General features: G+C 51.1%; 2 protein-coding genes across 2 annotated transcripts in view; one reads left to right on the top strand and one right to left on the bottom strand.

The window, feature by feature from the left end:
- Positions 1 to 857: 857 nt before the first annotated feature.
- LOC127212661 (long-chain-fatty-acid--CoA ligase ACSBG2-like) lies at positions 858 to 13,581 on the bottom strand. The gene is given in 15 exon segments (XM_051172747.1): positions 858 to 946; positions 2,960 to 3,206; positions 4,783 to 4,922; positions 5,025 to 5,166; positions 5,168 to 5,240; positions 6,247 to 6,480; positions 6,575 to 6,756; positions 7,184 to 7,390; positions 7,477 to 7,626; positions 7,995 to 8,075; positions 9,530 to 9,640; positions 9,642 to 9,651; positions 10,072 to 10,160; positions 12,775 to 13,001; positions 13,437 to 13,581. Coding segments are annotated over 15 exon segments (2,127 nt in total).
- A 4,099-nt stretch (positions 13,582 to 17,680) lies between these two features.
- The window catches only part of LOC127183595 (long-chain-fatty-acid--CoA ligase ACSBG2-like), a 30,025-nt gene continuing 19,863 nt past the window's right edge, over positions 17,681 to 27,842 (top strand). Inside the window, exons 1-2 of the mRNA XM_051139688.1 lie at positions 17,681 to 17,735; positions 24,449 to 24,678. Of these exons, the coding sequence (XP_050995645.1) occupies positions 17,681 to 17,735; positions 24,449 to 24,678 (285 nt within the window). The remainder of the gene's footprint in view (positions 17,736 to 24,448; positions 24,679 to 27,842) is intronic.

The raw sequence follows: 27,842 nt of genomic DNA, 5'->3' as shown, positions 1-27,842 counted from the left end.
GGGTCTCCCAGCTCTTTCTGATGAAGACAGCATGTGATTTCCTTAGTTTACTCTTCCCTCAAGGTGATTGTACCAGCTGGGAGCATCTGCAGGGTCGCTAAGACTGTAGGTCTCTCACAATTCCTCAGCCTCTCATTTAGCACAGTGTATAAATGGGCTGGAGAGGTGACTCAGTGGTTAAGAGAGCTTACTGCTCTTGCAGAGGACCCGAGTTAATTTACCAGAACCCACATGGCTGCTCACAACCCTTTGTAACTCCAGTTCCAGGGCATGCGTACACCTGTCATACTCACATGGCTAAGCAGCGGGTGGGAGGGTAGGGGGAAGAGGAGAGAGAGCCCCAGCCCCAGCTACGCTAACCAGTGAGGATGTGGGCAACTTTCCTAGTGTAAAGGCCTGGCCTCCAGACCCAACCAGGACTAAAGTAGTTTTCAGTGTAAGAACAAAGTCCGGGTGAGCTGCTTCAGTTTGGGAGTCTTGCTTGAGGTCAACATGAAACCTGAGTCACGAGTCTTACTATAAAACTCAGGGTCTTACCCTGGCGTTTGTGGCCACTGGGCCCTGCAGGGTGCTGTTCAGTGACCTGGGCCTCAGCCTACTTCTCACCCAGTTACAACAGCCACCCATCCCCAGATGTCGCCCAGTGTCCTTTGACAAAATTACCCCTGGGTGAAAGCCACCGCTTTAGTGAACACATTTAATTATTTCTTTACAATTCAGATACCAACCCTAGGGGTCAGGATATGCCATCCAGGGCTTTCACAGGGAACCCTCCCCCACTACGGAAATTGTCCTGACGAGCAGCATGAAGGACACGAACCACCAGCGCTTGAATGAAGATGGAGTGCACAGGGTTGCTAGGGGGTCGGATCTGCCTCATAGAGTTTCTGGATGTCCTCCTGGTATATCTTGGCCACAGTAGCCCTGCTCAACTCACTCATGGGTCCTGTGATGGAAGCAAGACTGTGGTGGGCCTCCCTGTACCCCTCCCCAGAAGTCCCCACTCAAGCCTGGGTCGTCAGAGGGCCAAGTTCTTGTTGGGGGTGTATGGGAGCTGGGGTCAGAGAGAACGCCAAGGCACCCTGAGAGCTCTCTCCTGTAGTCATTGGGGGCAGTGGTTAAAAGGGGGGTGTGGAGCTGCCACCCCAGTGACCTGTGGTCCAAACAGCCTTGGGTCATTTTGTGGGTCATGTCTAGAATCCTCTAACACTCGGATTCTGCCTCTGCACCCCCTGACAGTCAGGCGTTGTGTCTGAAGTTGGCCCATCTTCCAGTTGGAAGGAAAGAGCTGGGGTTGGGCTCAGCACACCACCATGTTTCATACAAGCAGAGCTTGGATGTGGAATGTTTTTAAAAGATTGTGTTTTATGCTTGGGAGCAGTAATGTACGCCTGTAATCCCAGCACTCAGGGAAGCAGAGGCAGGCCGATCTCCATGAGTTCAAGGCCAGCCTGGTTTACAAAGCAAGTCCAGGACAGCCAAGGCTACAGAGAACCCCTGTCTCAAAACAACAACAACAACAACAAAGATGTGTCCTTGTATGTGTGCGTGTGGATGTGCTTGCATTGCCCTTGGAGGCCAGAAGAGGGCATCAGATTCCCCAGAGCTGCAGTTAACAAGTGGTGGGAGCTGCCCAGTATGTATGGGTGCTAGGAATTAAACTTGAGTCTTCTACAAGAATAGCAACCTTTGAGCCATCTGTCTGGCTCCTTGTGTGGGAGCACACACATGCACGGTGATGCTGGTGGAGGTGGTGGTGGTAGGGGTGGCGGCATGTGTTTATCCAGGCCAGAAGAGGGCATCTGAAGTCCACATTCTTTCAGCAAGTTTTTTCTGAGACATGGTCTCACCATGTAGACCAGGCTATCCTGGAACTCACCATGAGACCAGGCTGGCCTCAAGCTTACAGAGATCTACCTACCTCTGCTTCTCATGTGCTGGGATCAAAGGTGTGCGCATCACTACTTCCACCACCACCACCACCACCACCACCACCACCATCCTTTTGGAAACAGTATCTTTCATTTTCCTGGTGCTGGTCAAGTAGGCTGAGCTGACCATCCAGGGAGCACCAGGGATCCTCCAGTCTCAACCTCCCCAGCATTGGGAGCCAGGTGATGGTTGCTCATTCTTTTAGTCCCAGCACTCAGGAGGCAGAGGCGGGTGGATCTCTGAGTTCAAGGCCAGCCAGGTCTTCAGAGTGAGTTCCAGGACAACCAAGGGCTACACAGAGAAACCGTGTCTTGGGAGGGGGAAAAAAAAAGTATACTGGGGCTGGAGAGATGGCTCAGTAGTTAGAGCACTGACTGCTTCTGCAGAGAGCCTGGGTTCAATTCCAGCACATGGCAGCTCAAAACCACCTCTAACTCCAGTCCCGGGGGGTCTGACATCCTCTTCTAGACATACATGGGCAACATTCATACATGCAGATAGTCATACACATAAATATAAAATAAATCTTTAAAAAGGCTTGCCTGCGGTTGTGTTGTTGTTTTGGTTTGTTTAGTATGGTTTGTTGTTCTTCTTGTTTTGTTTTTAAACATGGGTTCAGGGATCAAATTCAGGTCATCATCCTTGTACAGCCAGCATCCTTACAAACGGAGCCGCCGCCGCTGCCGCCACCACCACCCCGTGCCCCCAGATGTGCTTTTGAGACAGGCTCTCACTCTCTCTGTACTGTGGACAGCCCTTGAACTCATCCTCCTGCCTCAGACTCCTAAGTGCTCAGCTGACATGGGTGAACCACCACACATGTTTAAAAATGTGTTTTGTCCCCCCCCCCCAAATCAGCTAAAGTCACATGACCACAGACCCTTCCCATACTGGATGGAAGCCAGGGGCTGGGAGGCTGAGAGGGTCCCTAGCCCACCCATACTCACCACTCACTCACTCACCGAGCTCCCCGCCAGCCACCTGAGAGGGTCCCTAGCCCACCCATGCCCACCACTCACTCACTCACCAAGCTCCCCGCCGGCCACAGAGAAATCATTGTCTATAATGACCCACTTAAGGATCTTGGCACCCTCTGAGGGCGCCTCCTCGTTCACATCCTGGATGCCCTGGCTGATGAACTCTGTAACCAAAGGGTCACGGTCATATAGGACATCTGCCAACCAAGTGGACTGGCTCTTCAGTTTCCGACAGCAAGCCACGACCTCGCTGGTCAGGGTACTCCGAGCCTCTCCGGTCTCTGGGTTGATCTGACACTGTGGAGGAGGACAGAGTTGGTGTTTTGTGACCACCTCCCCACCCCTTTCAGGGGCCATACCCATGACAACCCTGGGATACTCGAGTTCTCCAGGCCTCAGGTGCCAGAGCGTCAGAAAGCCCTGCTGGTCTCCCTGGTGAGGGGCAGGGCCAGCCTGCAGCTCAAAGATCACATAAGCCCTGTAATACAGGCATCTGGAGTTGAGTGCCCCCTTCCACCATGTGGGTCCTGGCAGGCTTGGCAGCAAACACCCTTATCCACAGAGCCATCCATCCCACAGGCCAGCTCTCTCTGCTCCCCCGAGCCTGTCTTGTCCTCAGGCAGACTGTGGTTGATAGCCTCAGCTTGATACATTGATGTCAATGGCCCTGCGACCACACTTTGAGGGCCACTGTCTACAGGGAAAATTCTAGACCAGCCAACACCGTCAACCACTCTGCACCCCTCCCCAGAACCAACAATGAGAGCTGGGGGCGTGACTCCAAAGGAAAGCTGCCTCAGGGCACATCTTCAGTGTCAATGGACCAGGATCTAGACTTGTCATGGAAACACACTGCTGGTGAGTGTCTGCGTTTCCAGAGAAACTTAACAGAGATGAAAGACGCCCACAAGCAGGGCTGGTGATGTGGCTCAGTGGGTGAAGGCCTCAAAAGCCTGAGGAGATGAGTTTCACCCCGGAAACCCAGTCCACAAAGCCATCCTCTGATTTTCACACCAGTGTGTGTACATGAACACAGATACCCATAATAATAATAATAATAAATTTTGGCCAGGCATGGTGGTTCACACCTTATTCCCAGCACTTGGGAGACAGAGACATGTGGATCTCTGCGAGTTCAAGGCCAGCCAGGTCTACAGAGTGAATTCCAGGACAGCAAGGGCTCTGTAGAGAAATGCTGTCTCACAGTAACAAAAACAACTTCCTTAAATTGCCTTGAGAGTGTGTGTGGCTGTGCATCTGTGTACATGTTCATGTGTGCAGGATGCCTGGAGGTCAGAGGTCAGCCTCAGTGGTCAGCACTGTCCACCTTTATAATTAGAGGCAAGGTCTCTCACTGGGGTGTTGTTCACTGGTCTTGGTTCCCCAGCACTGGGGATTATAACATGTCCTCCATCATGTCCAAATTTACACATGTGTTCTGGGGTCCACACTTAGGTTCTTATTATTGCATAGCAAGTGCTTTATCTGGGAGCTGTCTTCTCTGGTCCTTAAATTGCTTCGATTAGGTATTTAGTCATAGTGACCAAAAAAGAAAAAGAAAGAAAGAAAGAAAGAGGTGATAAGATACTGAATTACTCAAAAAACAAACAACAACAACAACAACAACAACAAAAAACCGACAACAAAAGCTGGATGTTTAATCCCAGCACTCGGGAGGCAGAGGCAGGAGGATCTCTGTAAGTTTGAGGCCAGCCTGGTCTACAAAGCGAGTCTAGGACAGCCAAGGCTACACAGAGAGACCCTGTCTCGAAAACAACCACAACAAAAACCCAACAAGATACTGAATTACTCGCGTGGAGCCCGTCCTCCTTCCAGACTTTCAGGGTCTTGCTTTGGGGGAGCCCCTGGGTACCTTCAGTGTGAGGAGGGCGCACAGGAATGGGGCGTCCTGGCCCACCAGCATTGCGTAGCGCACAATGGGGATGCGTGTCCTTACACGCTCCTCGATGGGACTCGGGTTGACCACCTCACCTGAGCTCAGGGTGATCATATCTGTAGCAGCAAAGAGAGGTGTTTTTAAAAGTCATTTCATTCCGCTTCTAAGGGGAGGGATTGGGGCCAGCCCAAGCCTGCTGTGCAATGCGTATTCCTCACCATCGATGTCCCCCAGGATATAGAGGAACCTGTCGAAATCCAAGAAGCCCAGGTCGTGCGTGTGCAGCCAGCCATAGCTGTCCGTTTCCTTCTCTGTGTTCTCCTTGTCATTGAGATAACCCATGAATATGTGACGGCCCAGATACACAAATTCCGACTCCATCTTGGTTCTGCTTTTCCAGCTTTGTGTGGGTGCTGGGAAATGGCTTCCCACAGCTGTGGGCATGGAGGCTTTCAAGAGCTGGGCTGGCATGCTCCCCATCAGGGCATGAGATACCCCTTGAGGTTCCTGCCATGGCACAGGGCCTGTGTGTGCCCTCCCCCCAACTCTGTCACTGTCCCCCAGTCAGAACAAGGGAAGGAAAATATAAAATATAATTAAGGTTAAGGCCCCCAAAGTGCAGTCAGGAGAGAAGGGCATGTGTCACACTTGCCTTCCATTCACCTCTCTCTACCCGGGGCGGGGGGGGTGTATCTTAAACAATCAGAATGGATTTGCAGCATTAGGATTCAGCCCAAAGCTGGGTGTGATGGCACATTCCTGTCATTGCAGTGCTTGGGAAGCTGAAGCAGGGGGATTGCTATAAGTGTGAAGCTAATTGTAGCTGCACAGGGAGATTCCTGTTTCATAAAATAAAATGCAACAAAGTTGGCTAGGTGACACAGCACTTAGGAGGCAGAGGCAGGCAGATCTTTTAATTTGAGGTGACCAGCCTGGTCTACAGAGGGAGTTCTAGGACAGTCAAGGACGCATAATGAGACCATCTCAAAAAACAACACACACACACTCACACACACACACACACACACACACACACACTCACACACACTCACTTATGGGCTCAGGCAAACGACACTGGCTGACCTGCCTGATGCTGGCCTTTAAAACTGCTGTGCCTTACCGAATGCCCAGTGCACACCCTGAAGCAATATCCACAGAACCCTGTCTGCCAGTCTGTTACCAGACTCGCTCTGAGGGAGGCTGCCCACCCTGTGTGAGTGCCCTTGCTTGCTACTTGAAGGAGCCTGAGTCCCACCTCCACCCACACCCCAATCCTGCACCACAGCGAGAAATGGTCCGAGAAATGAGCTACAAATGTGAAGAAAATCCCAGCCCACGAGGCTCAGCGGTCCCCTGTTTTGGGGTGGCTCAAATCCAGAGGATCCCTGGCCTGCTCTCCCCCAGGCAGGATGTGGGAGACAGAGGCCGGTTCAGACCCACCTCTGGAGCCGGAAGGTCTGGGGGTTGGACAGAGAGTGCAATCCCGTGCACTCCGACAAGCCGTACAGCTCCATGATAGGGATATCCAGGCTGAGGAAGAAATCCATCGTGGCCCTCGGCAGCCCCTGGCCCACGCTTAGAAACTGGTGGCAATGGTTGAGACCTAGGAACTTCCTAGCGGGTTCGAAGGTCAGTCGTTTGGCCAGGCCAAAGCACAGCGGCTGGTGGATCTGCCTTTAGAAGCGGAGCCATAGAAGCCAGGGTCCTAGGGTCCTGGCTGCTGTCCCAGGGTCCCCGTCCCCGCGCTCCATTCCAGTGCCCGTCATACCCGAGTATCCGCCTCTTGTTGGTGCTCAGGCCCATGTGCATGGCCCAGCGGTCAATCCTCCTGCGGAAGGCGGAGGAGTCCAGGTGTTTGGTCTTCAGACTGTCCAGCATGCGGTCCCACACCCACTGGATGCCGCAGAACGTGGTGGGCTGGACTTCACGGAGCATCTCCATCAGGAAGCCCTGAATGGGGCGGGATGGGGCGCTGGGGGACCCCCGTGCACACCAGGGTCATGAGACGGGAAGCTTCAGCCCAGGGACCAGGATGGGGCCAAGGACAGCGCAGGTGACAGGCAGAGCCACGCCAGCAGAGGCCCCTGCATCCGAGTAGGGGTGAGAAGCAGAAAGCCTGGCAAAGGCTGGGCAACGGGGATGGTGCCGCACCCCTGCCCCTACCCTTCTCTCATATGGCCTTGTACCTCTCTTCCGAGACACTAGCTAGCTCACGCCTGCCACAGATGGGCAAACAGGCCCAGAGACAGAGAGGGTTAGGCAGCGGCGGGGAAGAGAGCAGGGTGAGAATTCCCACCTCATCCCAGTTTCCCCGCTCCCCGCCCCTCCCTTTGCTGCCCACATAGGGGCCATGGTCACTCTTATCCCCAGCGCTCACCGTGCCAGGGGCCCGTGGTAGCCCACTCCACTTCAGTGCCTCTATTGAGGGGAAGTAAACTGTCCCCGCCACGGAAATGGCCACCCACATGTCCAAGATCTGGATCGCCGCGAAGCAGAGTGGCAGGTAGCTCACAAGGACCTCCTGGCCATCAGGCGGGCACTTGTACCTGAGGTTCTGAACAGTGGCTGCCGTGGTCCATGTGATCTGAAAGACATCTCGCTAAGTCAAGCCTAGGTTCTTCATTCCAAGAGTGGCCAGGCTAGTCCAGCCCCTCGGAGAGGGCCACTTACGTTGTCATGGCTAAGCATTACGGCCTTTGGGATCCCCGTGGTGTTCTGATTGTATACCAAAGTACAGCATTGGTTAGGCTTCTGTGAGTCGATGATTTTGTCCAGTGTTTCATCCGGGATGCCGTCTGCAAGGTCCAGGAACCCTTTCCACTGCAGGAAGATTGGCCAGTGGGCATTGGGGGAGAAGATGCTGTTATTCCCAGACACTCTCTCAGCCCACCCACCTCAGCAGGGACACACTAAAGAATCCCACTTCAAGCCAGTCACAGTAGCGCACACCTTTTAATCCCAGCACTCAGGGAGGTAGAGGCAGGTGAATCATTGTGAGTTCAAGGCCAAGCCTGCTCTCCAAAGCGAGTGGAGAACAGCCAAGGCTACGCAGTGGGACAGAACCCCACTCTGGAGTTCTCTGGACTCTCGACGTCACCCAGCACTGGGTGCTAGCCTCAGTCTCCAGGCCCGTGGCTGGCTGTCCCTCCCTCCCTCCCTCCCTCCCTCCCTCCCCTGTTTGGACATACCGAGTATAGATTTGGCTGCACTTCCTGGATGTCCTCTTTGTATTGTATGATGGCCTTGAGATGCTTCAGGTAACCCTGGATCTGCAGGGTACCATGGGGTCAATACGAGTATGGATGGGGACTCCCCGAGATCCTGAGCCCCTGGACCAGGAATTGCCCTCAGACACAGAAGGAGGGACTCCCTACAGCCCTCTTTGTTTTCTTGATTAGGGAGGTGGGGGTCTTGAGATGGGGTCTCCTGTAACCCAGGCTGGACTCAAATTCACTATATAGTTGAAAGTGACCTAGAACTCCTGGCAGGCTCTGCTGCCACTGACCATTTTGAGGTGCCTGGGATGGAACCCAAGGCTTCATCCGTGCTGCATGGGTTCTCTGCCCACTGAGCTCAGACCCAGTGGTTTTGATTTTAAAAAAAAATACATATTTACTTTCATCTTTTTAGTTTTATGTATATGCCTGCATATCTGTATTTGCAATGGGGAGGCCAGCATCAACCTCCCTGGAACTGGAGTTACAGGTGGCCATGAGCCACTATGTGGGTGCTGGGAACCCAGCCTGGGTCTTCTGCAAGAACAGCAAGCAGGACTCTACAAGTGTTCCTAACTGCTGAGCCATCTCTTCAGCCCCTGCCCCAGTGTTCTTAATGTGCGAAAATAACACAATTATTCCATTTTAAACCATTTGGATTTTCTATTTCATGGTGTGGAGCCTCATGTGTGCAGGTGCACTCCACGGCTAAAAACGCACACACCCCGCACACACCCTTTAAAAAAAAAAAAAAGTCTTCTAATGAGGTTTTTGTTTTTGTTTTAAGATTTGTTTATTTACTATGTATACAGTGCTCTGTCTGCATGTACATCTGCAGGCCAGAAGAAGGCACCAGATCTCATTATAGATGGTTGTGAGCCACCATGTGGTTGCTGGGAATTGAACTCAGGACTTGTGGAAGAGCAGCCAGTGATCTTAACTGCTAAGCCATCTCTTCAGCCTCCGAGTCTGTTTGTTTGTTTTTAAAGATTTATTTATTTATTATGTATACAGTGTGCTGTCTGTATGTACACCTGCCGGCCAGAAGAGGGCACCAGATCTCATTGTAGATAGTTGTGAGCCACCAGGTATGTAGTTGCTGGGAATTGAACTCAGGAGGACCTCTGCAAGAGCAGTCAGTGCTCTTAACCTCTGAACTATCTCTCCAGCCCCTCTCCGCATTTCTTTTCTTTTCTTTTTTTTTTTTTCTTTCTTTTTTTTTTTTTTTGGTTTTTTCGAGACAGGGTTCTCTGTGTAGCCTTGGCCATCCTGGACTCACTTTGTAGACCAGGCTGACCTGGAACTCACAGCGATCCGCCTGCCTCTGCCTCCCGAGTGCTGGGATTAAAGGTGTGCGCCACCACGCCCGGCTCCCCATTTCTTACTATACATTTATTTTTGGTGCGTGTGTGTTTGTGTGTGTGTGTGTGTGTGAAGTGCGGGTATGGGCCTCTCAGACTCCTCTAACCCAAGAGTGTTCCAGATCCACAGACACCAGAGCCTCTCACCTGGTTAACCTTCTGCAGCTGTTTTTCATTATCCACCACGAAGATGTCCATTTTTGAGGTCTCAGCAATGATCTGGCAGGTTTTCGGAGTGTTGGTAGACAAGATGCCGACAAGAGATGCCACTGGAAGCAGAAACCAGGAGCTGAAGACCTACTGAGTGATGACTTTGGGGGAACTGTGGGTTCTTGGAGTTTTTATACTCTGTTGGAAGGGTGGGACTCGGGGGGAACGCCCCCCTTCAAAACTCCTCTCAAATGTTCTACATGAGTGCAAGGAGGGCTTGGTGCTAGAGTATGGAAAGAAAGAAAGAAAGAAATATTCTAAATGAAGGGGCATAAATGCTGGGCTCTGTGGGATGTATATGAGTTTGGTGGGTGCAGAACATCTGGAAGGGAGAAATGGACACGCTAAGGGCTGAGTCACTGAAAAACCTTGTTGAAAAACTGAACTGTAGTGTGAGGGCCCTGAATGCAAAGAACCCAACTGGCTTCTACAGAGGCAAGACCTAGAGACACTTGGAGGACAGGCCAGCTGCCTCTTACCCTGCCATGATGGCTCCAATGCTGGCAATCACCCACTCCACAGAGTTGATGCCCATGATCCCCACACCATGGAAGCGTTCCAGGCCCACCTGAGGGAGGAAACACCCTCGTGAGATCCAGGGACTCAGCTGCCCTTACCCTGACCTCATAGGAGTCTTTCAGCTGAGAAACTCAGTCTCCTCTGGACCGTTTGTCCTGCAAGCCACAGGTGCCACATAGTAGTAATGCTGAGAGGGCACCGCCACCACATGCTTCTGTTATCTATCCATCTGTGTGCTAATACCCATCCACCCACGCACCCACCCTAACACCCATGTACCCTCCCGCCCATGCACCAACTCATACACTCATCCACCCACCCCCTGCCCATCCACCTATGCATTCATCTACCCATCCATCCACCCATTTATCAATTCATCCATCCATTTATTGATTGATTGATCCATCCATCCATTACCCAACCACCCAACCACCTACCCACCCATCCATCCACCCGTCTATCCATCCATCCATCCATCAAATCTAACCCACCCCACCCACCATCCACCCATTCATCCACCCACCCATCCATCAGTCTAACCCACTCACCCATCCATCTACCATCTATCCATCCATCCACCCATCCATGCAATCCATCCACCCATACACCCATCCATCCACCCACCCACCCATCAATCTACCTACCCGCCCATCCATCCATCCATCTACCTGTCCATCCATCCATGCATCTATCCACCCATCCACCCACCCACCCATCCACCCATCCACCCATCCATCCATCCATCCATCCATCTGTCCACACATGGTCCACCCATGTGTGCTCCCACCACGCCAGGCTTGCATCCTTTGCGCAGAACGCGTCCTGTAGCCTGCAGCCTTTGCATGGCCTGTGCCTTTGGTTTGGTGTGTTTCTCCCTAGTTTTCCTGAGAGCACCTTCCTCCACTTGGTTGAAATTTTACTGTTGTGAACCTACCCTTGGCCACCACGCTTTAAAAGTTCACCCCCTACCTCTGCCTCTTTCTCCCTCCTTTCTTTAGCATGCTAACCCCCTGCTGACCCCTGACCCTTACTTACTAGTTTGGCTGGACAAGTCACTTCAAGTTTCTTTTATTCCCTTCCATAGTCAAAGATGACCCTTTTAAAAATTAATTTATGCCAGGCATGGTGGCACATGCCTTTAATCCCAGTACTCAGGAGGCAGAGGCAGGCAGATTACTGTGAGTTCAAGGCCAGCCTGGTCTACAAAGTGAGTCCAGGACAACCAAGGCTACACAGAGAAACCCTGTCTCAAAAAACCAAATAATAATAATAATAATAACAACAACAACAACAATAACAATAACAACAACAACAACAACAACAATAATAATAATATAAAAAAAATAAAAATTCATTTATTCAACGAACACCAGAGGGCAGGACAGTAGCTTCTCATGAAACTGACTAAGATGCCATCATGACACCAGGTGCCATGCAAAAGTTATGACCTGAGCTCCAGTCCTCAGTCAAATGTGGTGCATGCCTGTATTCCTAGTGCTAGGAGCAGGGACAGGGGTGCCCCAAACTCACTGACTAGCTGGCATAGCCAACTGAAGAACTCCAGGTCAGCAGGAGACCATGTCTCAGCAATAAGGTGGAAAACAATTGGGGTGAAACACCTGGAAGATGCCAGAGATTGATCTCGGCCTCCGCATACGTGTGTGCCCATCCCCATCCCCACAGGAGCACGCCTACTCACAGTGAGAGCAAAACCCACACTCCAGTCTGTAACCCAGGCGCCCATGAAGTCCTCAGAGGTGACCTGTGGGCTGGGTCCTACCATCTTCAGTATGTGTATGTTTTATATGAACTGTAACTATAAAAAGGACGGGAGGGCTGGAGAGATGGCTCAGGGATTAAGAGCACTGGCTGCTCTTTCAGAGGTTCTGAGTTCAAATTCCAGCAACCACATGGTGGCTCACAACCATCTATAGTGAGATCTGGCTCCCTCTTCTGGCAGGCAGGCGCTTGTGCAGGTGGAACATTGTATAAAAAAAGAAAAAGAAAAGGCGGGGGACGGGGGGTGTGACCGGAGAGACTGTTCAGCAGCTAAGAGCAGATACTGTCTTGCAGTAGACCCAAAGTTTGGTTTCCAGCAGCTGTTCTGCCAGCTCAACCGACTATAACTCCAGGTTCTGGGTAATCTAGTGACCTCTTCTGGTCTCCGTGGGCCCTGCACACACCCATATACATAATTAAAAATAAACAGTAAAACTTTTTTTTTTTTTTTTTGACACAGAGGTTCACTTTGTAAACCGGGCTAGGCTCAAAGTCACACAGCCTCTGCCTCCTGAGGGCTAGGGTTAAAGGCATGTGCCACCATACCTGGCCACATTAAAACATTTTAAAGCCTGGTCTACAAATTGAGTCCAGGACAGCCAAGTCTACAGAGAAACCCTGTCTTGAAAAAAGAAAAAAATTTTTAACCAGTAAATGCACATTTGATATGCAGATAAATCTTGTACATGGGAAACTGAGGCTCAGAGTGGTAAATAATTCACATGACTGATGGTGGCATACACTCTCCGTGGTGCAAATGAGCAACCAGAAGTGATGGAGTGCAAACAGTAGTGAGGTCTCTCTCCGGTCCATAAAACATAGCGGCGCTGGAAGGCCGCACAGGCTTAGGGTGTGGCACACTTGCGCATGCGCAGGAACGGTACCTTGAGGAAGGCCTTGGCTGCGCGCCTGCAGGCTTCGTAGTACTCGACGTAGGTGAGCAGCTGCCAGCTCTTCTTGTACTTGGAGCCGATCGCCAGGTAGTGCGCGTACTTGGTGGCCGCGCTCATGATCATGTCAGGTACTGTGATTGGAGGCTCGTTATTTGTCTTCTTGCTCATGCGCAGCTGTACCTCACCATCGCTTTCTGAGGTCCAGTAGCTGGTGCTTGCTGCAGGATCAGAGATCACTCCATGGGACGGGAGGAGGGATGGGGTCCCCGGAAGGATGGTGAGTCACTCCCGGTACAGGACGACGGGGGTGGGGGGTGGGGAGATGGGTCACACAGGTCATTTCCCTCCCCCCGGCCGCCCCTCCCCGTGAGGATTGGAGAAAGAACAAGGGAGTCATTGTCACTGTCCCAGGTGGACAAGACCTGGATGGTTGGTCACATGATCTCTCCAGGAAGGGTCACATGGCCACAGGGACCAGCTTCCCCGGTGCACAAGCTCCCTCCGCAGGGACTTCAACTCGGATTGGCCACCCACCATCTGGGCCAGGGCTCCTCTGGTACCTGTCCCAGAAAGTGTGCCTGGAATGACAGGCCTCCCTAGGACCCTATGGTGGCCTCTCCCAGCGGACGGGGGTGTGGGGGGGGTGCTCCTACCTGTGACTAATTCCTCCGGATTCTGAGAGTCTTTTCCTGCTGCCTTCTTCGATACTTTGCTGTGAATTTTGGTCTTCAAGGTGGCTCTTGATTTCAGGACAGACATGAAGGCCCCGGGGGCTTCTTGTTCCTTAGAGTCAGACATCCTCTCGACAGAGACTAGCCCCACACAGTTACAGGGGACCGAGGGTCAAGTGCACAGGGTAGGGCACCTTCCTCTTCGCAGGGTGCAGCGGACGGGTGCAGCGGACGGTGGTGGATTCGGCCAGGCACTGATGGGAATCTCTTAGACCAGGGGGCAGGGGGATGCTAGCGATAGGTTCTGGCAGAGAAGAGAGACAAAGAGGGAGGTCAGTGAGGACGTTTCCTGCACGTGTGGAGCATGGGGACTCCTGGGGGCCAGAGGCAGGCAGCGGGCATCTTCCTTAGTCACATTCCACCTGTACACCGAGCTTGCCTAGTGCCTAAGCCTGCCTCCAGGCTTAGCCTCCAGGGAGCCACAGGGAGCTGGGAAGTCCACACCCAGCTTCTATGTCGGGGTGGGGACTGAAGGCAGGCTCAGTGCTGTGCCCGCTCAAGGGTAGCCTTGAGATGCTGGAGATGGGCATAGAAAGGACGGGAGAAGGAAGGAGAAAAGAGTAGGGTTTTCATAGGCGGCACACACCTTTTTATCCCAGCACTCAGGAGGCAGAGGCAGGCGGATCGCTGTGAGTTCGAGGCCAGCCTAGTCTACAAAGTGAATCTAGGATAGCCAAGGCTACACACAGAAACCCTGTCTTGAAAAACCACCAAAAAAAAAAAAAAAAAAAAAAAAAGAGTAGGGTTTGCCAGTACCTTTCTTTCTCACCCAGCTGACTGCTGCCAGGCGTTCCCTGGCATGGGGTGTATACAGTCTTCAGCCCACTCTCCTCAACAGGCTGCCTCTCCTTTCTCATTCGGTAGGGCAAAGTGGTGACTCCTGTCCAGCTCTGTCACTACCTCCCGCTCTAGCCGCAGAGGGACATGCAGCCCCTCAGACTGGACGCTCTCCAGAACATTCCCTTCTAACAGTCCGTGTGCAGCCCTTGTGACATCACTGTGTTCCATGAGCCAGGGCCGTGATGGCTGTGTGGCCCACACTGCCTTTTTTTTTTTTTTTTTTTTTCCCCGAGACAGGATTTCTCTGTGTAGCCTTGACTTCCCTGGACCCTGGACTCACTTTGTAGACCAGGCTGGCCTCGAACTCACAGTGATCCACCTGCCTCTGCCTCCCGAGTGCTGGGATAAAGGTGTGCGCCACCACCACCCGGCCCCACACTGCCCATTTTGCAAGAGGCTAGCTTTGGGGGACAAGGACAGATGAGGCAGAAGCAATCTTGCCTAAGTCCCACCAGCCAGGGGACTCCCAAGGCACTGGTCCCCAAAGAGCTAGTGGCAAAGTTCTGGGCTCTGACCTGGTGGCTGGAGAGACTTCAGTGTCCCAAGGGCAGTTGGCCCACATAAAATCCTGTGTCAAAAAACTAAGCATAGAGTGACCATGTGATCTGGAGTCCCCCTTCTGGGCATGGGCCACAAACTATTTGAGAAAGGGACTCAGAGATGTCACATAACCACATTCACACTAGGGCAGCAGCTCCTAGCCCACGTTCACTGACGTGGGAGGGAGGGTGTGGGCTCTCCGGTCTGAGAGAGGGCATTCTGATAGGACCCCCACCTGAATCCGGAGGAACTGTGATGACGCACTGCCCCAATGAAATATGCCAGACGAAGCCGCACACCCCAGGGCTCCTCTTGCAGGCCCCTAGAACAAGTCACCGAGATAGAAAGTGGATGGTGGGTCCCTGGGAGGGGAGGGGGAATGGGAGGGAGGAAGACTTTGGAAGGTTCTGGAGCCTGACGGTGATGATTACTGCACAGGGTGAATGCATGTTTTGTTTGAGGCACAGGGTCTCATGTAGCCTAGGCTACATTTGAACTCCGCATGTAGCCGAGGATGACCTTGAACTTTTGGTCCTCCTGCGCCCATCTTCCCCAGGGTTGGGATGACAGACATGTGCCACCATGCTCAATTCATGTGATGCTTGCGACGGGACCTGGGACCTTGTGTGTGCTACTTTCGTGCTACCCACTAGGCTGCAGCTCCAGACCACAATGGTAGCTTTTGGTGTGTTGGGTTTTTTTGTTTGTTTGTTTGTTTGATTGTTTGGTTTGGTTTGGTTTTAGGATTCTCCATGGGTAATGGAATGGCCCTGTCTGATTTCACTTCTATTTCTATCCTGTAAAAAACAGACAAACACCTCACAAGCACATACAAACATAAGATGAGTGGGTGAGTGAATCAATGATTGACGGGTGAATAGGTAGATAAGTATATACACTGGTGACTGGATGAAAGATGTATGTACGAGTGATGGGTGAGGGGGCCCACGATCCCCTTCCCTGGAAGCACTTTTCTCCTGAGGCTAGGTGCAGGGGAGGATAGCCAGTGATGTCACAAAGGGTCGACTGAGCAGAAGGTTCCAGAAGGCCGAATGGAGTAGAAGTTCTGTTGGGTAGGAAACCCATCTGCCTTCCTTCCTCCCTCCACCATCACCACCATCACCATCACCCTGGTCAGTCTGAGGGGGTGACCAGAGCAAGAAGGGACAAGCATACACTCAGGCCTCCGGAACGACTCACCGATGACCAACTCTGTGCAAGGAGAAATACCTCGGTGATCAGATGTCTCCATTTGTGACACCAGGCCACATCGGCCAGAGTGCCACCTTGTGAAGAGAGACGCTTGGTAAGGTTTCCCCGAGAGGATCCCTGCGTGGGCGCCCTTAGAGAATGCTGGGGGTTTAGTTTCTCCTGTGGAGGCAAGATGGCTTTGAACTCCTGACCCTCCTGTACTTGCTGAGTAAACGTGAGGGCTTGAGCTCAGGTTCCTAGACCCACATAAAAGCTGAACACAGCAGGGCCCTTCTGCAGCCACAGCACCTGCAGAACTCGCTGTCAAACAACAGACACCCCAAGTCAAACCAAGGTGATTGGCCAGGGCCACCCTGAGCTCCACGTGGTGCTGTGGCAATGTGCATTGTTTGGGTTCTACAATGTCTGTTGCATGTAAAGGATGTTGTGTACGTATGTGAAAGTCAGAGGTCATCATAAAACCAGGAGCTTGCTGAGTGGGTCAGATGGCTGCCAGTGAGCCCCAGCAATCCCCTGCCTCTGCCTCTCCAGAGCTCAGAGTACAGGTGCACACACCAACACACCTGGGATTTTCGTGGATGTGGGTGATTCAAGCTCCAATCCCTGTGCTTGCACAGGACACGATTACCCATAGAACCATCCCCCCCCGCCCCGACCCCCAACCCTTGCATTTGAACTACATTTTGTTTTGTTTTGAGATGGGGCCTCACTGTGTAGCCCTGGCTGACCTGGAACTCTATATGTAGCTTCGGCGTGGCTCGAACTCACCATGTTCCACCTGCTTCCTCCTTTCAAGCGATGGGTTAGAGACGTGCCCCACCACACGCAGCCTGTTTATGATATTCTTAACTTTGTGAGAAATGAAAATGTTTTGATTATTGGTTTGTTTGTTTTGAGAGCTTATTTTTTTGCTCAGCTTCCCTCAACTCTGAGATGACAGCCCTCCAGAGAGCAGTGGTGATGACACGCACCCGATGCCTAGTTACAGACTTTTAAAAATTACTTTATTAGCCAGGTGTGGTAGCGCCTGCCTTCAATCCCAGCACTCGGGGGATAGGGGGGAGGGGGGACAGAAGCAGACAGATCACTGTGAGTTTGAGGCCAGCCTGGTCTACAAAGCGAGTCTAGGACAGCCAAGGCTACACAGAGAAACCCTGTCTTGAAAAACCAAACAGAAAACTTTATTATTATTGTATCTGTGCCTGTGTGTGTATGTCGGGGAGTGGTTCATAGATCAACTTGGGGCAGTCAGTTCTCCCTTATCGTGTGGGTCCAAAGGAATTGCACTCAGGTCATCAGACTTGACGCTGAATGCCTTTACCTACAAGCTGTCTGTCTGGCCCAATAATGATTTCAAAGAAGAAAAGAAAAGAGGGATAGAAGGAACAGAGGAGGAGGAGAGAGGACAGAGAAGTCTCTGTTGAAACCTCACCACTGAATGCCCTCAGCAGGGGACGGAAGCTGAGCCCCCCACTGTTCTACCCAAATTTGTTTGTTTCCTTCTTGGTTCATCACCTGGCCGTGCAGCACTGTGACGAATGCTTCTTGTGACCCTGCAAAGGCTAAAAAGCCCAATGGCTCAGGAGAAGAAGGCGGAGGAGCAGGAGAGGATCGCGGATGCCACCCCAGGTCTGTGATGGGCCGGGGGGGGGGGGGGGGGGGGAGCACCGTGGGGAGAGGGCAGACACCTCTTGTCTTGGCTGAGCATGCCAGACCTTCTTCTGGCTGTTACCTTCTTCCTGGTCGGGTATGACACAGCAAGTGGTCAGCAGATTGGGGTCTGGCCACTTAGGTCACACGTGACAACTAGGGGTCAGGAGGCACAGCACAAATCACTTGCCATTTGGGAAGCTCATTTGCATATTACCTAGTTTCTGCTGCTGTGATAAAACATCCTGACAAAGCTGACCTGCAGGGAAGGGTTTACCAGTTCCCCATCCCGTGGTACCACTCGCTGTGACTGGGAGTCAGGCAGGAGCTTGAAGCGACTGGTCACATGACATCTACAGCCATGAGCAGAGAGAGCTTGCATACATGCCAGCTTTCAGCTCAGCTGCTCTGCCCACTCCAGATATAGTCCAGGACCGGTGTTACCCACCTCAGTTCGCACACCCTGAGACTTCTCTTTTAGGTGATTCTAAATAGTGTCAGTTGACAAAACTAACCACAGGAGGCCAGGCGTGGTGTCGCACACCTTTAATCCCAGTACTCAGGAGGCAAAGGCAGGGGGATCGCTGTGAGTTCGAGGCCAGCCTGGTCTACAAAGTGAGTCCAGGACAGCCAAGGTTACGTAGAGAAACCTTGTCTCAAAAAACCAAACCAAAACAAAACAAAACAAAAGCTGGGTGATGGTGGCTCGCACCTTTAATCCCAGGATTTGGGAGGCAGAGGCAGGAGGATCACTGTGAGTTCGGGGACAGCCTGGTCTACCAAGTGAGTTCCAGGACAGCCAAGGATACACAGAGAAACCCTGTCTCAAAAACAAAACAAACAAACAAACAAAAAAAAACCAAAAACCAAAAACCAAACACCAAACAAACAAACAAACAAAAACCAACTAACTAACCACACAAACACTTTAAAAAAAAAAGATGTTACTCTGGGCACGGTAGCTCATGCCTTTAATCCCAACACTCAGAGAGGCAGAAGCAGGCGGAGCTCTGTGAGTTCGAGACCAGCCTGGTTTCCAGGACTATCAAGGCTAACCAGAGAAATCCTGTCTCGAAAACAGAAAAAAAAGAAAAAAAGAAAAAAGAAAGAAAAAAAGGAAAAAGATTTTATGGGGATGGAGAGATGGCTCAGTGGTATGCACATACACACATATGTGCACACATATGCACACTCATCCACATAGATATACACAGATACAAATATACACACAGAAGCACATGATCACAGTGTACATACAGAAACATACTCATGAACATCAACACATGTACGCACATGCATACATACACATGCATACATACACACTCACGTACACATGTACACATACACACTCACACACACACTCACACACACATATACACACTCACGTACACATGTACATATACACATGTACACATACACACATACACACTCACACACACACTCACACACACATATACACACTCACGTACACATGTACACATACACACATACACACTCACACACACACTCACACACACATATACACACTCACGTACACATGTACACATACACCCTCATACACACACTCACACACACTCACACACACATATACACACTCACGTACACATGTACACATACACATGTACACATACACCCTCATACACACACTCACACACACTCACACACACATATACACACTCACGTACACATGTACACATACACATACACACACACACACTCACACACACATATACACACTCACGTACACATGTACACATACACATGTACACATACACACTCACACACACACTCACATACTCATATACACACTCACGTACACATGTACATATACACATGTCACCACTCACACACACATACACACTCACGTACACATGTACATATATACACATGCACGCATACTCACACACACATACACACTCACACACGCACACATACACGCTCACAAGTACTGTTGGTTGTGTGGTGCTTTTCCTGGAGACACCTGAACAAAAAAAAAACCTTCTTCAGCCCTATTGTGTGACAAGAGGCTCCCTGGAGAGATGCCACACGTTTGTCTGTAGGGAAACCACAGCAGAGCAAAGTATGGACACCAGCAAAGTCCAACGTGGCGAACCAATAAGTTTTAGTGGGGTCGCAGACAGGCGTATGGGTGAGGGGGTCACTGACAGGAGCAGAAAGGACTCAGAGACAGCTGCATCACCAAGGCATGAGGGACAGCTCAGAAAGCTGGGAACCGGGAGCCCAGTGCACAGTCAGGCTGGAGAGCGTTCTGCGCAGGCAGCTTGGCTTCTTTCTCTGAGAGTGTCTTAGCAGTCCTTACAACTTATATTCACCTGGGGAGCGTATCGCTGTGATAAACACCATGACTGAAAGCAACTAGGGGAGGAAAGGGTTTATTTAACCGACCAGCTCACCATCCACCATCCCGGAAAATGAGGGCAGGGACTCAAGCCAAGGCCCTGGAGGAGTACTGCCTACTGACTTGCTTCCCATGGCGTGTTCAGCCTGCCTTTCTTATACCTTGCAGGACTGCCTGCCCAGGGCAGCACCACACCCAATGGGCTGGGCCCTCCTATGCCAGTCTAGAAAGTGCACCACAGGCTTGCTGCTTGCCAATTTGATGGAGGCATTTTTTTCAGTCAGGGTTGCTCTTCCCATACATGCCTAGCTTTGTATCAACTTGACAAAAACAAAAACCCAAAAAACCAAAAAACAAACAAAAAAACCAACTAGCTCACAGAGGCAGGGGCTGGTGAATCTTGTCAGACTTCTCAAAGGTTCTGAATTATTTACTTTCTAAGGTTATGAATTGTCTCTTGCATGATGGAGTTTTGTGGCTTTTTTGGTTTTTTGGGTTTTTTTTACGGTTTACGTATTATTTGTACAGTGCTCTGCCTTTCATGTACACCTGCAGGCCAGAAGAGGGCACCAGATCTCATTGTAGATGGTTGTGAGCCATCATGTTGTTGCTGATAATTGAACTCAGGACCTTTGGAAGCACAGCCAGTGCTCTTAACCTCTGAGCCATCTGTCCAGTCCCTTTATGGAGTGTTTTAATCTCAGAGGAAACTCCTATCCAACATGCATGTACATACGCGCGCACCCCATTTGTTGGCCCCTAAAGCCCTAAGTCCACATCCATGCTGATGGTCTCTCTGTGGCTGTCTGTCTCCTTTCTGACCCCCTCTGATCCTTGAATGTGTTGGGTACCTTCTGTGGCGTGATAAGATACCAAGACCAAAAACAACTCAAAGGACTTATTTGGCTTGTGGTTCAGAGGGATGAGCCTGTGATGGCGAGAGATGTGGCAGCAGGCATGGCCGCAGGAATAAGAAGCAGAAAGCTCACTTCCCGGAACTTTATTAAACAAATACACTGGGGTCCACCAAGCTCCGAGGAGATGGAAGACTTCGTCCTGCAAAAGCTGAGCCTTTAAATACCCTTTACAGAAGCAGAACCCAGCACACAGCGGTTGGTTATCAAGTGATAGGCTGACAATAGATAACCTTTTAGGTGAATGGGGGCCCGAGGTTAGCAAATATTAAGTAGGGTGAGATGAGGGCAGTAAATTCTGGGGACAGGGTTGAGATGGAGGCTAGTGGAGAATTTTTTTTTTAATATTTATTTATTTATTATTTATACACATTCTGCTCGCATGTGTGCCTGCCTGCCAGAAGAGGGCACCAGATCTCATTATAGGTGGTTGTGAGCCACCATGTGGTTGCTGGGAATTGAACTCGGGACCTTTGGAAGAACAGCCGGTGCTCTTAACCTCCAAGCCATCTCTCCAGCCCCTAGCGGAGAATTTTTAACTAGTTCTTCTCCGTTTACTGTTGTCTTCTTTGCCCTCGTTATTGGCCTTTAATTTTTAGCTTGCTTTTTTTTCTTTTTTTGGGGGGGGGTGTGTTTCGAGACAGGGTCTCTCTGTGTAGCCTTGGCTGTCCTGGACTCGCTCTGTAGACCAGGCTGGCCTCGAACTCACAGTGATCCACCTGCCTCTGCCTCCCCGAGTGCTGGGATTAAAGGCGTGCGCCACCACGCCCGGCTCCTACAGCTGGATTTTACAGAGGCATTTTCTCAAGGAGGCTCCCTCCTCTCTGAAGACTCTTGTTTGTGTCAAGTTGACATCAATTGATGCAGGAAACAGGATTCCCCACCACCACCGCCACGGTGTAGTGCCTGGCCTCAGCATCTCTCTGAAACCACGGAAGAAGAATCCACAATTCCTTCTCTCTCTCATCCCTTGCCCATCTGAAGGCAGCACTGTGTAAACGGCGCAACAAGCTTTGGTCGGGCTTGCCCCCTTGGACCGCACAGAGCAGCAGCAGCAGCCACAGCAGCTGTTTATCCAGTATAGACACCCCAGTGCTCACTCTGGAGTTTGGAGCTGAGCTGGGTGGGGTTTTGCCCTGAGGGTCCTCACCTACGTCTCTGCGCAGGTGGAGCTAATTGCTACACTTGTTGTTGGTTTGTTGGTTTTGTACTGTTTTGTTTTTTTGAGAGAGGGTTTCTCTGTGTAACTCTGGCTGTCCTGGACTCACTTGGCATCCCGAGTGCTGGGATTACAGGCTTGCACCACTGCACAGGCTAATCGGAACAATTGCAGCCCCGTCCAGCACCAGCCTTCACTGCAGCATGGAGCTGCCTGGCACTCTTTTTCTCCTTACACTGTACTTTCTGAAATCCTTTCTGCCCCTGTTAACCTGCATGAGAGTGAAAGCGACAGCTACAAGACAGAGCCAACGTCCTGCTTAAAACATCCTGCAACAAACCGGGTGTGGCGGCACACTCCTTTAATCCCAGCACTCGGGAGGCAGAGGCAGGCAGATTGCTGTGAGTTCGAGGCCAGCCTGCTCTACAAAGCGGGTCCAGGACAGCCAAGGCTACACAGACAGGCCCTGTCTCCAAAAACCCAAAACAAAAACAAACAAAAAACATCCTACAACAAAGAAATAGTCTTTTAAATTTCTTATTTTATGTGCGTGGGTGCTTAGCTTGCCTGTCTGCGTTCACCATGTGTTTCAATTTCGTCCAAGGACCCCACTAGAGACAGACTCATTTCCAAGTTCCTAGGCCCCAGGACTGTGAGGTAATCTGTTTCTTTTTCTTTCTTTCTTTCTTTTTTTTTTTTTTTAAGATTTATTTATTTATTATGTATACAGTGTTCTGCCTGTTTATACAACTGCAGGCCAGAAGGGTACATCAGATCACATCATAGATGGTTGTGAGCCACCATGTGGTTGCTGGGAATTGAACTCAGGACCTCTGGAAGAGCAGACAGTGCTGTTAACCATTGAGCCATCTCTCCAGCCCTCTTTTTTTGTTTTTTTGGTTTTTTTGTTTGTTTGGTTGGTTTTTGGTTTTTTTTGAAAAAGGTTTCCCTGTGTAGCCTTGGCTGTGTCCTGAACTAACTTTGTAGACCAGGCTAGACCCAGCCTCGAACTGGGAGTGAGGTTATCTTTCTTGTTGTTGTTCTAACCCTCCCAGCCTCCGAGGTTCTATTACAGTGAAAGACAACACACCTGGGCTCAGCTATGAGAACACGGCGTCTTCAAGCCTGGTGATTTAAGTGAGCCTTGTTCCTCACGGTGGGGGTGGGGCCTTTGAACACCTGGTCTGCAGCTGGTGCTGCTGCTGGGGGAGTGGACGAGAGGTGCTTGCAGGAAGTGCGTCACAGGGATGGGCTTTGAGATAGAAGAGCCATGTGCTCCTCCTAGTTTGCTCCCTGCTTCCCGAGGGAGCAACAGGAAAAGTGGTCCCAGCGCATGGAGTGCAGCTTGGCTCTAAGAGTTGTGAGAACTAATCCTGCTATGAATCCTCCTTTAATTAAAAAAAAACAAAAAACAAAAAACCAACCCCAGGTCCCTCCCCCCAACACCACAGTCCATGCAATTCTCAAAATGGTATAGAGCAAGTGGTTCTCTCTTTTTGTTTGTTTTTTAAGACAAGCTTAGTCTGTGTAGCCACCACACCAGGCCTAGTTTGTTTGGTTTGGTTTGGTTTTTGGTTTTTCGAGACAGGGTTTCTCTGTGTGGCCTTAGCTGTCCTGGACTCTTTGTAGACCAGGCTGGCCTTGAACTCACATCGATCTGCCAGCCTCTGCCTCCCGAGTGCTGAGATTAAAGGCTTGCGCCACAAGCACTCACAGATGGAGCCTCCCCCTAGCCCCAGCCCTGAACTTTGGAATTCCTGAGCGCTGAGCTGACAAACAGGTGCCACCACACCTGTCTTCTCTGAAAAAATTAAAACAAAAATAAAATACATTTATTTGTTTTTGAGGGTGGGTGCATATGGGACGTCAGAGGTCAACTTGCAGGAACTGATTCTCTCCTTCCCCAGTGTGGTTTCCAGGGCTTGAGGCTTGGACTCAGGTCGGCAGCTTGGTGGTGAGCCTCTCTACCCACGGCCTCTCCCTACATTTGACAGAAAGCTCCGCGGGAGTGGAGAGGCCACTCATGGTTAAAACTCTCACAACCGCCCTCTTCTGGCCTCAGTGGGAACTGCAGGTGCACAGTGTCCATTCAAGCAAAATCACTCCTACACATCGATAAATAAATGTAAAAAAAAAAAAAAAAAGTTTGAAAATGCCTGTGAGGGATGAGGCTGTGGCTCAGCTGTACAGCGCTGTCCCAGTATATACAGAGCCCCCAGCTCCATTCCAGCACCAGCAGCTAGCCCTGTGACTCTTACAGCCGTTCCCAAGCTGTGGAGCAGTCACTGTGATGGAGAGGTGCTCCTGAGGCTGTCCAAACATGGGCCAGGCCACGAGACCCCGATGACCATCCCCGAGCTGTTACAGGAGTCTGTCGAGCGGTTCAGCGCTTACCCAATCCTAGCCTCGAAGAACGGCAAGAAGTGGGACATCCTGACATTCAGCCAGCTCTACGAAGCGTGTCGCAAGGCAGCCAGGTCGCTGATCAAGGTGAGCAACTCCTGCTTGGTCATTCCAAAGTAGTGGTTCCTCAAGTTGGTTATGGGAGACTCTGGGGGGGTCTCCCAGCCTCCAGGGAGCTGAGGCAGGAGGCTCCCAAGTTCTAAGCTAGCCTTGGGTTTAGGGTGAGACCCTATCTCAGAAAAGGAGCAAAAGGTACAAAACAAATTGAGCTGGGCCACAGTGGCTAGAGTGGTCTTCTGGCACACCAAAATCCTGGGCTCCGTTCTCAGCACCACATAAACCCGGTGTGGTGGTGCCCACCTGTCATCCTTACTCAGGAAGTGAAGGGAGGAAGGGCTAAGGAGCCTAAGGTCTAGCCTGGGCCACAATAAAACTTCACTCAGTTTTCTATGGTTGTGAGGAGACACCATGACCAAGGCAACTTTAAAAAAAAAAAAAAAAGATTTATTTATTTATTACTTATACAATATCCTGCCTGCATGTATGCCAGCAGGCCAGAAGAGGGCACCAGATCTCGTTGTAGATGGTTGTGAGCCACCATGTGGTTGCTGGGAATTGAACTCACGACGTCTGGAAGAGCACACAGTGCTCTTAACCACTGAACCATCTCTCCAACCCGACCAAGGCCACTTATGAAAGGAAACATTTAATTGGGGCTAGTTTACAGTTTCAGAGGTTTCATCAGTCCGTTATCATCATGGTGGGGGGGTGGGGGGCAGGGGGGGGCGGGGCATGACGGCACTTATAGTGGCTGAGAGCTTACATCTTTTGGGCAAGTTGGAGGCAGAAAAGCAAGAACTAGACCTGGGATGGACTTTTGGCCCTCACAGCCCACCCTGTGACACACCTACTCCACAAGGCCACACCCTCCTAATCCTTCCCACACAGTGTCACCAACTGGGGACCTTGCACCGCAACATAGGAGTCTATGGGGGCTGCTCTCATTCAACACAGCATCCCACGGGTCCCCTGGGTCCCAGAGGCTTGTGGCTATATAGATGCATCCAGTCCAACACCAGAAGTCCACCTAGCCAATCACAGTCTCAATACTGTTCAAAGCCCAACTCTCTTGCTCTCCTCTGCCAAAGCCATGAATCCAAAAACTCTTCATTCAGCCCTCTGGCAGGTTCTCAGACAAGGGCAAAAAGCAGCCACATTCTTTGCCAAAATATCCTAAGAAATAGGATGCTAATATACAGTTGCTAATATCCGTCCCCTCTGAAACCTCTTGAGCTGGGCCTCCACAGGCTGCAGTCTCCCGAACGACTGTCCTTCAAGACCCAACTAGAGCAGCCCGGTCAGTCCCATTTACAGTCCCATGACCACTTTCGCCATCTAGAAATCTCACAAGCAGCTTTGGTCAGGCCTGTCCACAGCACTACCCCAACCCTGGTACCACCAACTTCTTCTATAGACACTGGTAATTTGTTGTGAAGAGACACCATGACCAGGGCAACTCTTATAAAGAAAAACATTTCATTAGGGCTGGCCTACTGTTTCAGATGGGTTAGCCCAGGATTGTTGTGTCAGGAAGCAGACAGGCAGTAGCTGAGAGCTAGGCAGGGAAAAAAAAAAAAAAAAAAAAAAAGGCATACTAGATGTGCTGTGGGCTTCTGAACTCTCAAAAGCCCACCCCAGTAACACACCTTCTCCATCACACCCATACCTTTTCAAACAGTTCCATTAACTGGGGACCAGACACTCACCTATGGGCTTATGTGCGTTTTCATTCAAACCACCACAGTGAATAAATGTGACTTTTTTTTTTTTTTAAGTCTGAGGCTCAGCAGCTTAGAACTCTCTTCCTGTTCTTCCAGAGCGCAGGAGCTTGCCTCTCCTCAGTGAGGTGGAGTGGCTCACAGCCACCTATATCTCTAATTCTCCAGGACCCAACACTTTCTTCTGGTGTCTGTGGGCAGCTGTGTGCATGTACACGCAGCCACGTACACGAGTGCGCGCACACACACACACCCCCCCTACACAATTACAGCTAAGGAAGAGGTGAGGAAGGGGCGTGGCTCCTGGCCTCCCTGGCCAGCAGCCTGGCCTGTACGGTTACCTCCAGGGGAGAATCATGGAGACTTTGTATGAGAAGATACAAGGGGTGTGGACGGGGCCCATGCAGTGCAGCCTAGGTAGGACCTTTTCCTGCAAGCACAGGGGACCTGACCGATCCCCCAGAACCCATGTCAACGGCCAGCAGCGGCTGAGTGTTCCTACATCCCTCCAGTCAGTGGGTGAATAAAGGCTCATCCCAAATGCTCACTGGCCTGAGTGAGGTAGTGAGCACCTGGTCCAGTGGGAGACCTGTCTCAACACAGAGACACAGTGAGCAACAGGAGGAAGATGCCTGAGGTCCTGCCCGGGGCTCCTGCCCAGCCACACACCCAGACAGACCTGGTCATGTGAGCAATAACACTTTTGGTGCACACACACACACACACACACACATGCACAGGCACACAACTCACAACTCTCAAACCCATTTCCTAGGAATCAGACACAGAATCAGCAGACCACTTGGGACTTCCTCTTCCTACCATATGCTCAGAGGAATCCAGACCAAGGGTCTGTATCCACCCCAGCACTGTTCACAGCAGCAGGAGGTAGGCAACTCCAAGTGCCAAGTGCTGCTACATAAACGAAGTGTGATGGCTGTACATTGGAATAGTATGCAGCCTTGAAAAGGGGGGGGGAATCTGATAGGTCCCCAGGGGGAGGGACTTTGGGGGACAGGATGCTCAGTGATGGGAACCTCACACAGAGGTTCTTACACTGCGGGGTCTTATTCTCGAGGGGTTCCTAGAGCCACGAGACCCACGGCATCAGGAAGTAGGATGGTAGGTGCTAAGGCCTGAGGAGGGATGGAGTTTGTGTTGACGGGTTCAGGGATTCACATGTAGAAGACCGGAGGTCCCAGAGGTGGCCAGTGGAAATGGCTGTACAGTTAAGTGGATGTGCTTCCTGCCCCTGACCTACCCACTGGAAAAATAATAATGGCTAAACAGTGAATTCCATGCCATGGGAACTTCATCACAATGGAAGCAAAGCAGGTGGGGAATAAATAGCCAGGTGTGGTGGCGCACGCCTTTAATCCCAAGCACTTGGGAGGCAGAGGCCGGTGGATCGCTGTGTATTCGAGGCCAGCCTGGTCTACAAAGCGAGTCCAGGACAGCTAAGGCTACATAGAC

The sequence above is a fragment of the Acomys russatus genome, chromosome 31 (genome assembly GCF_903995435.1).
Source record: "Acomys russatus chromosome 31, mAcoRus1.1, whole genome shotgun sequence".
NCBI classification, from domain to species: Eukaryota; Metazoa; Chordata; class Mammalia; order Rodentia; family Muridae; genus Acomys; species Acomys russatus.
Note: the sequence above shows the minus strand (reverse complement) of the source record. Positions and strands in the feature narration are given on the sequence as shown.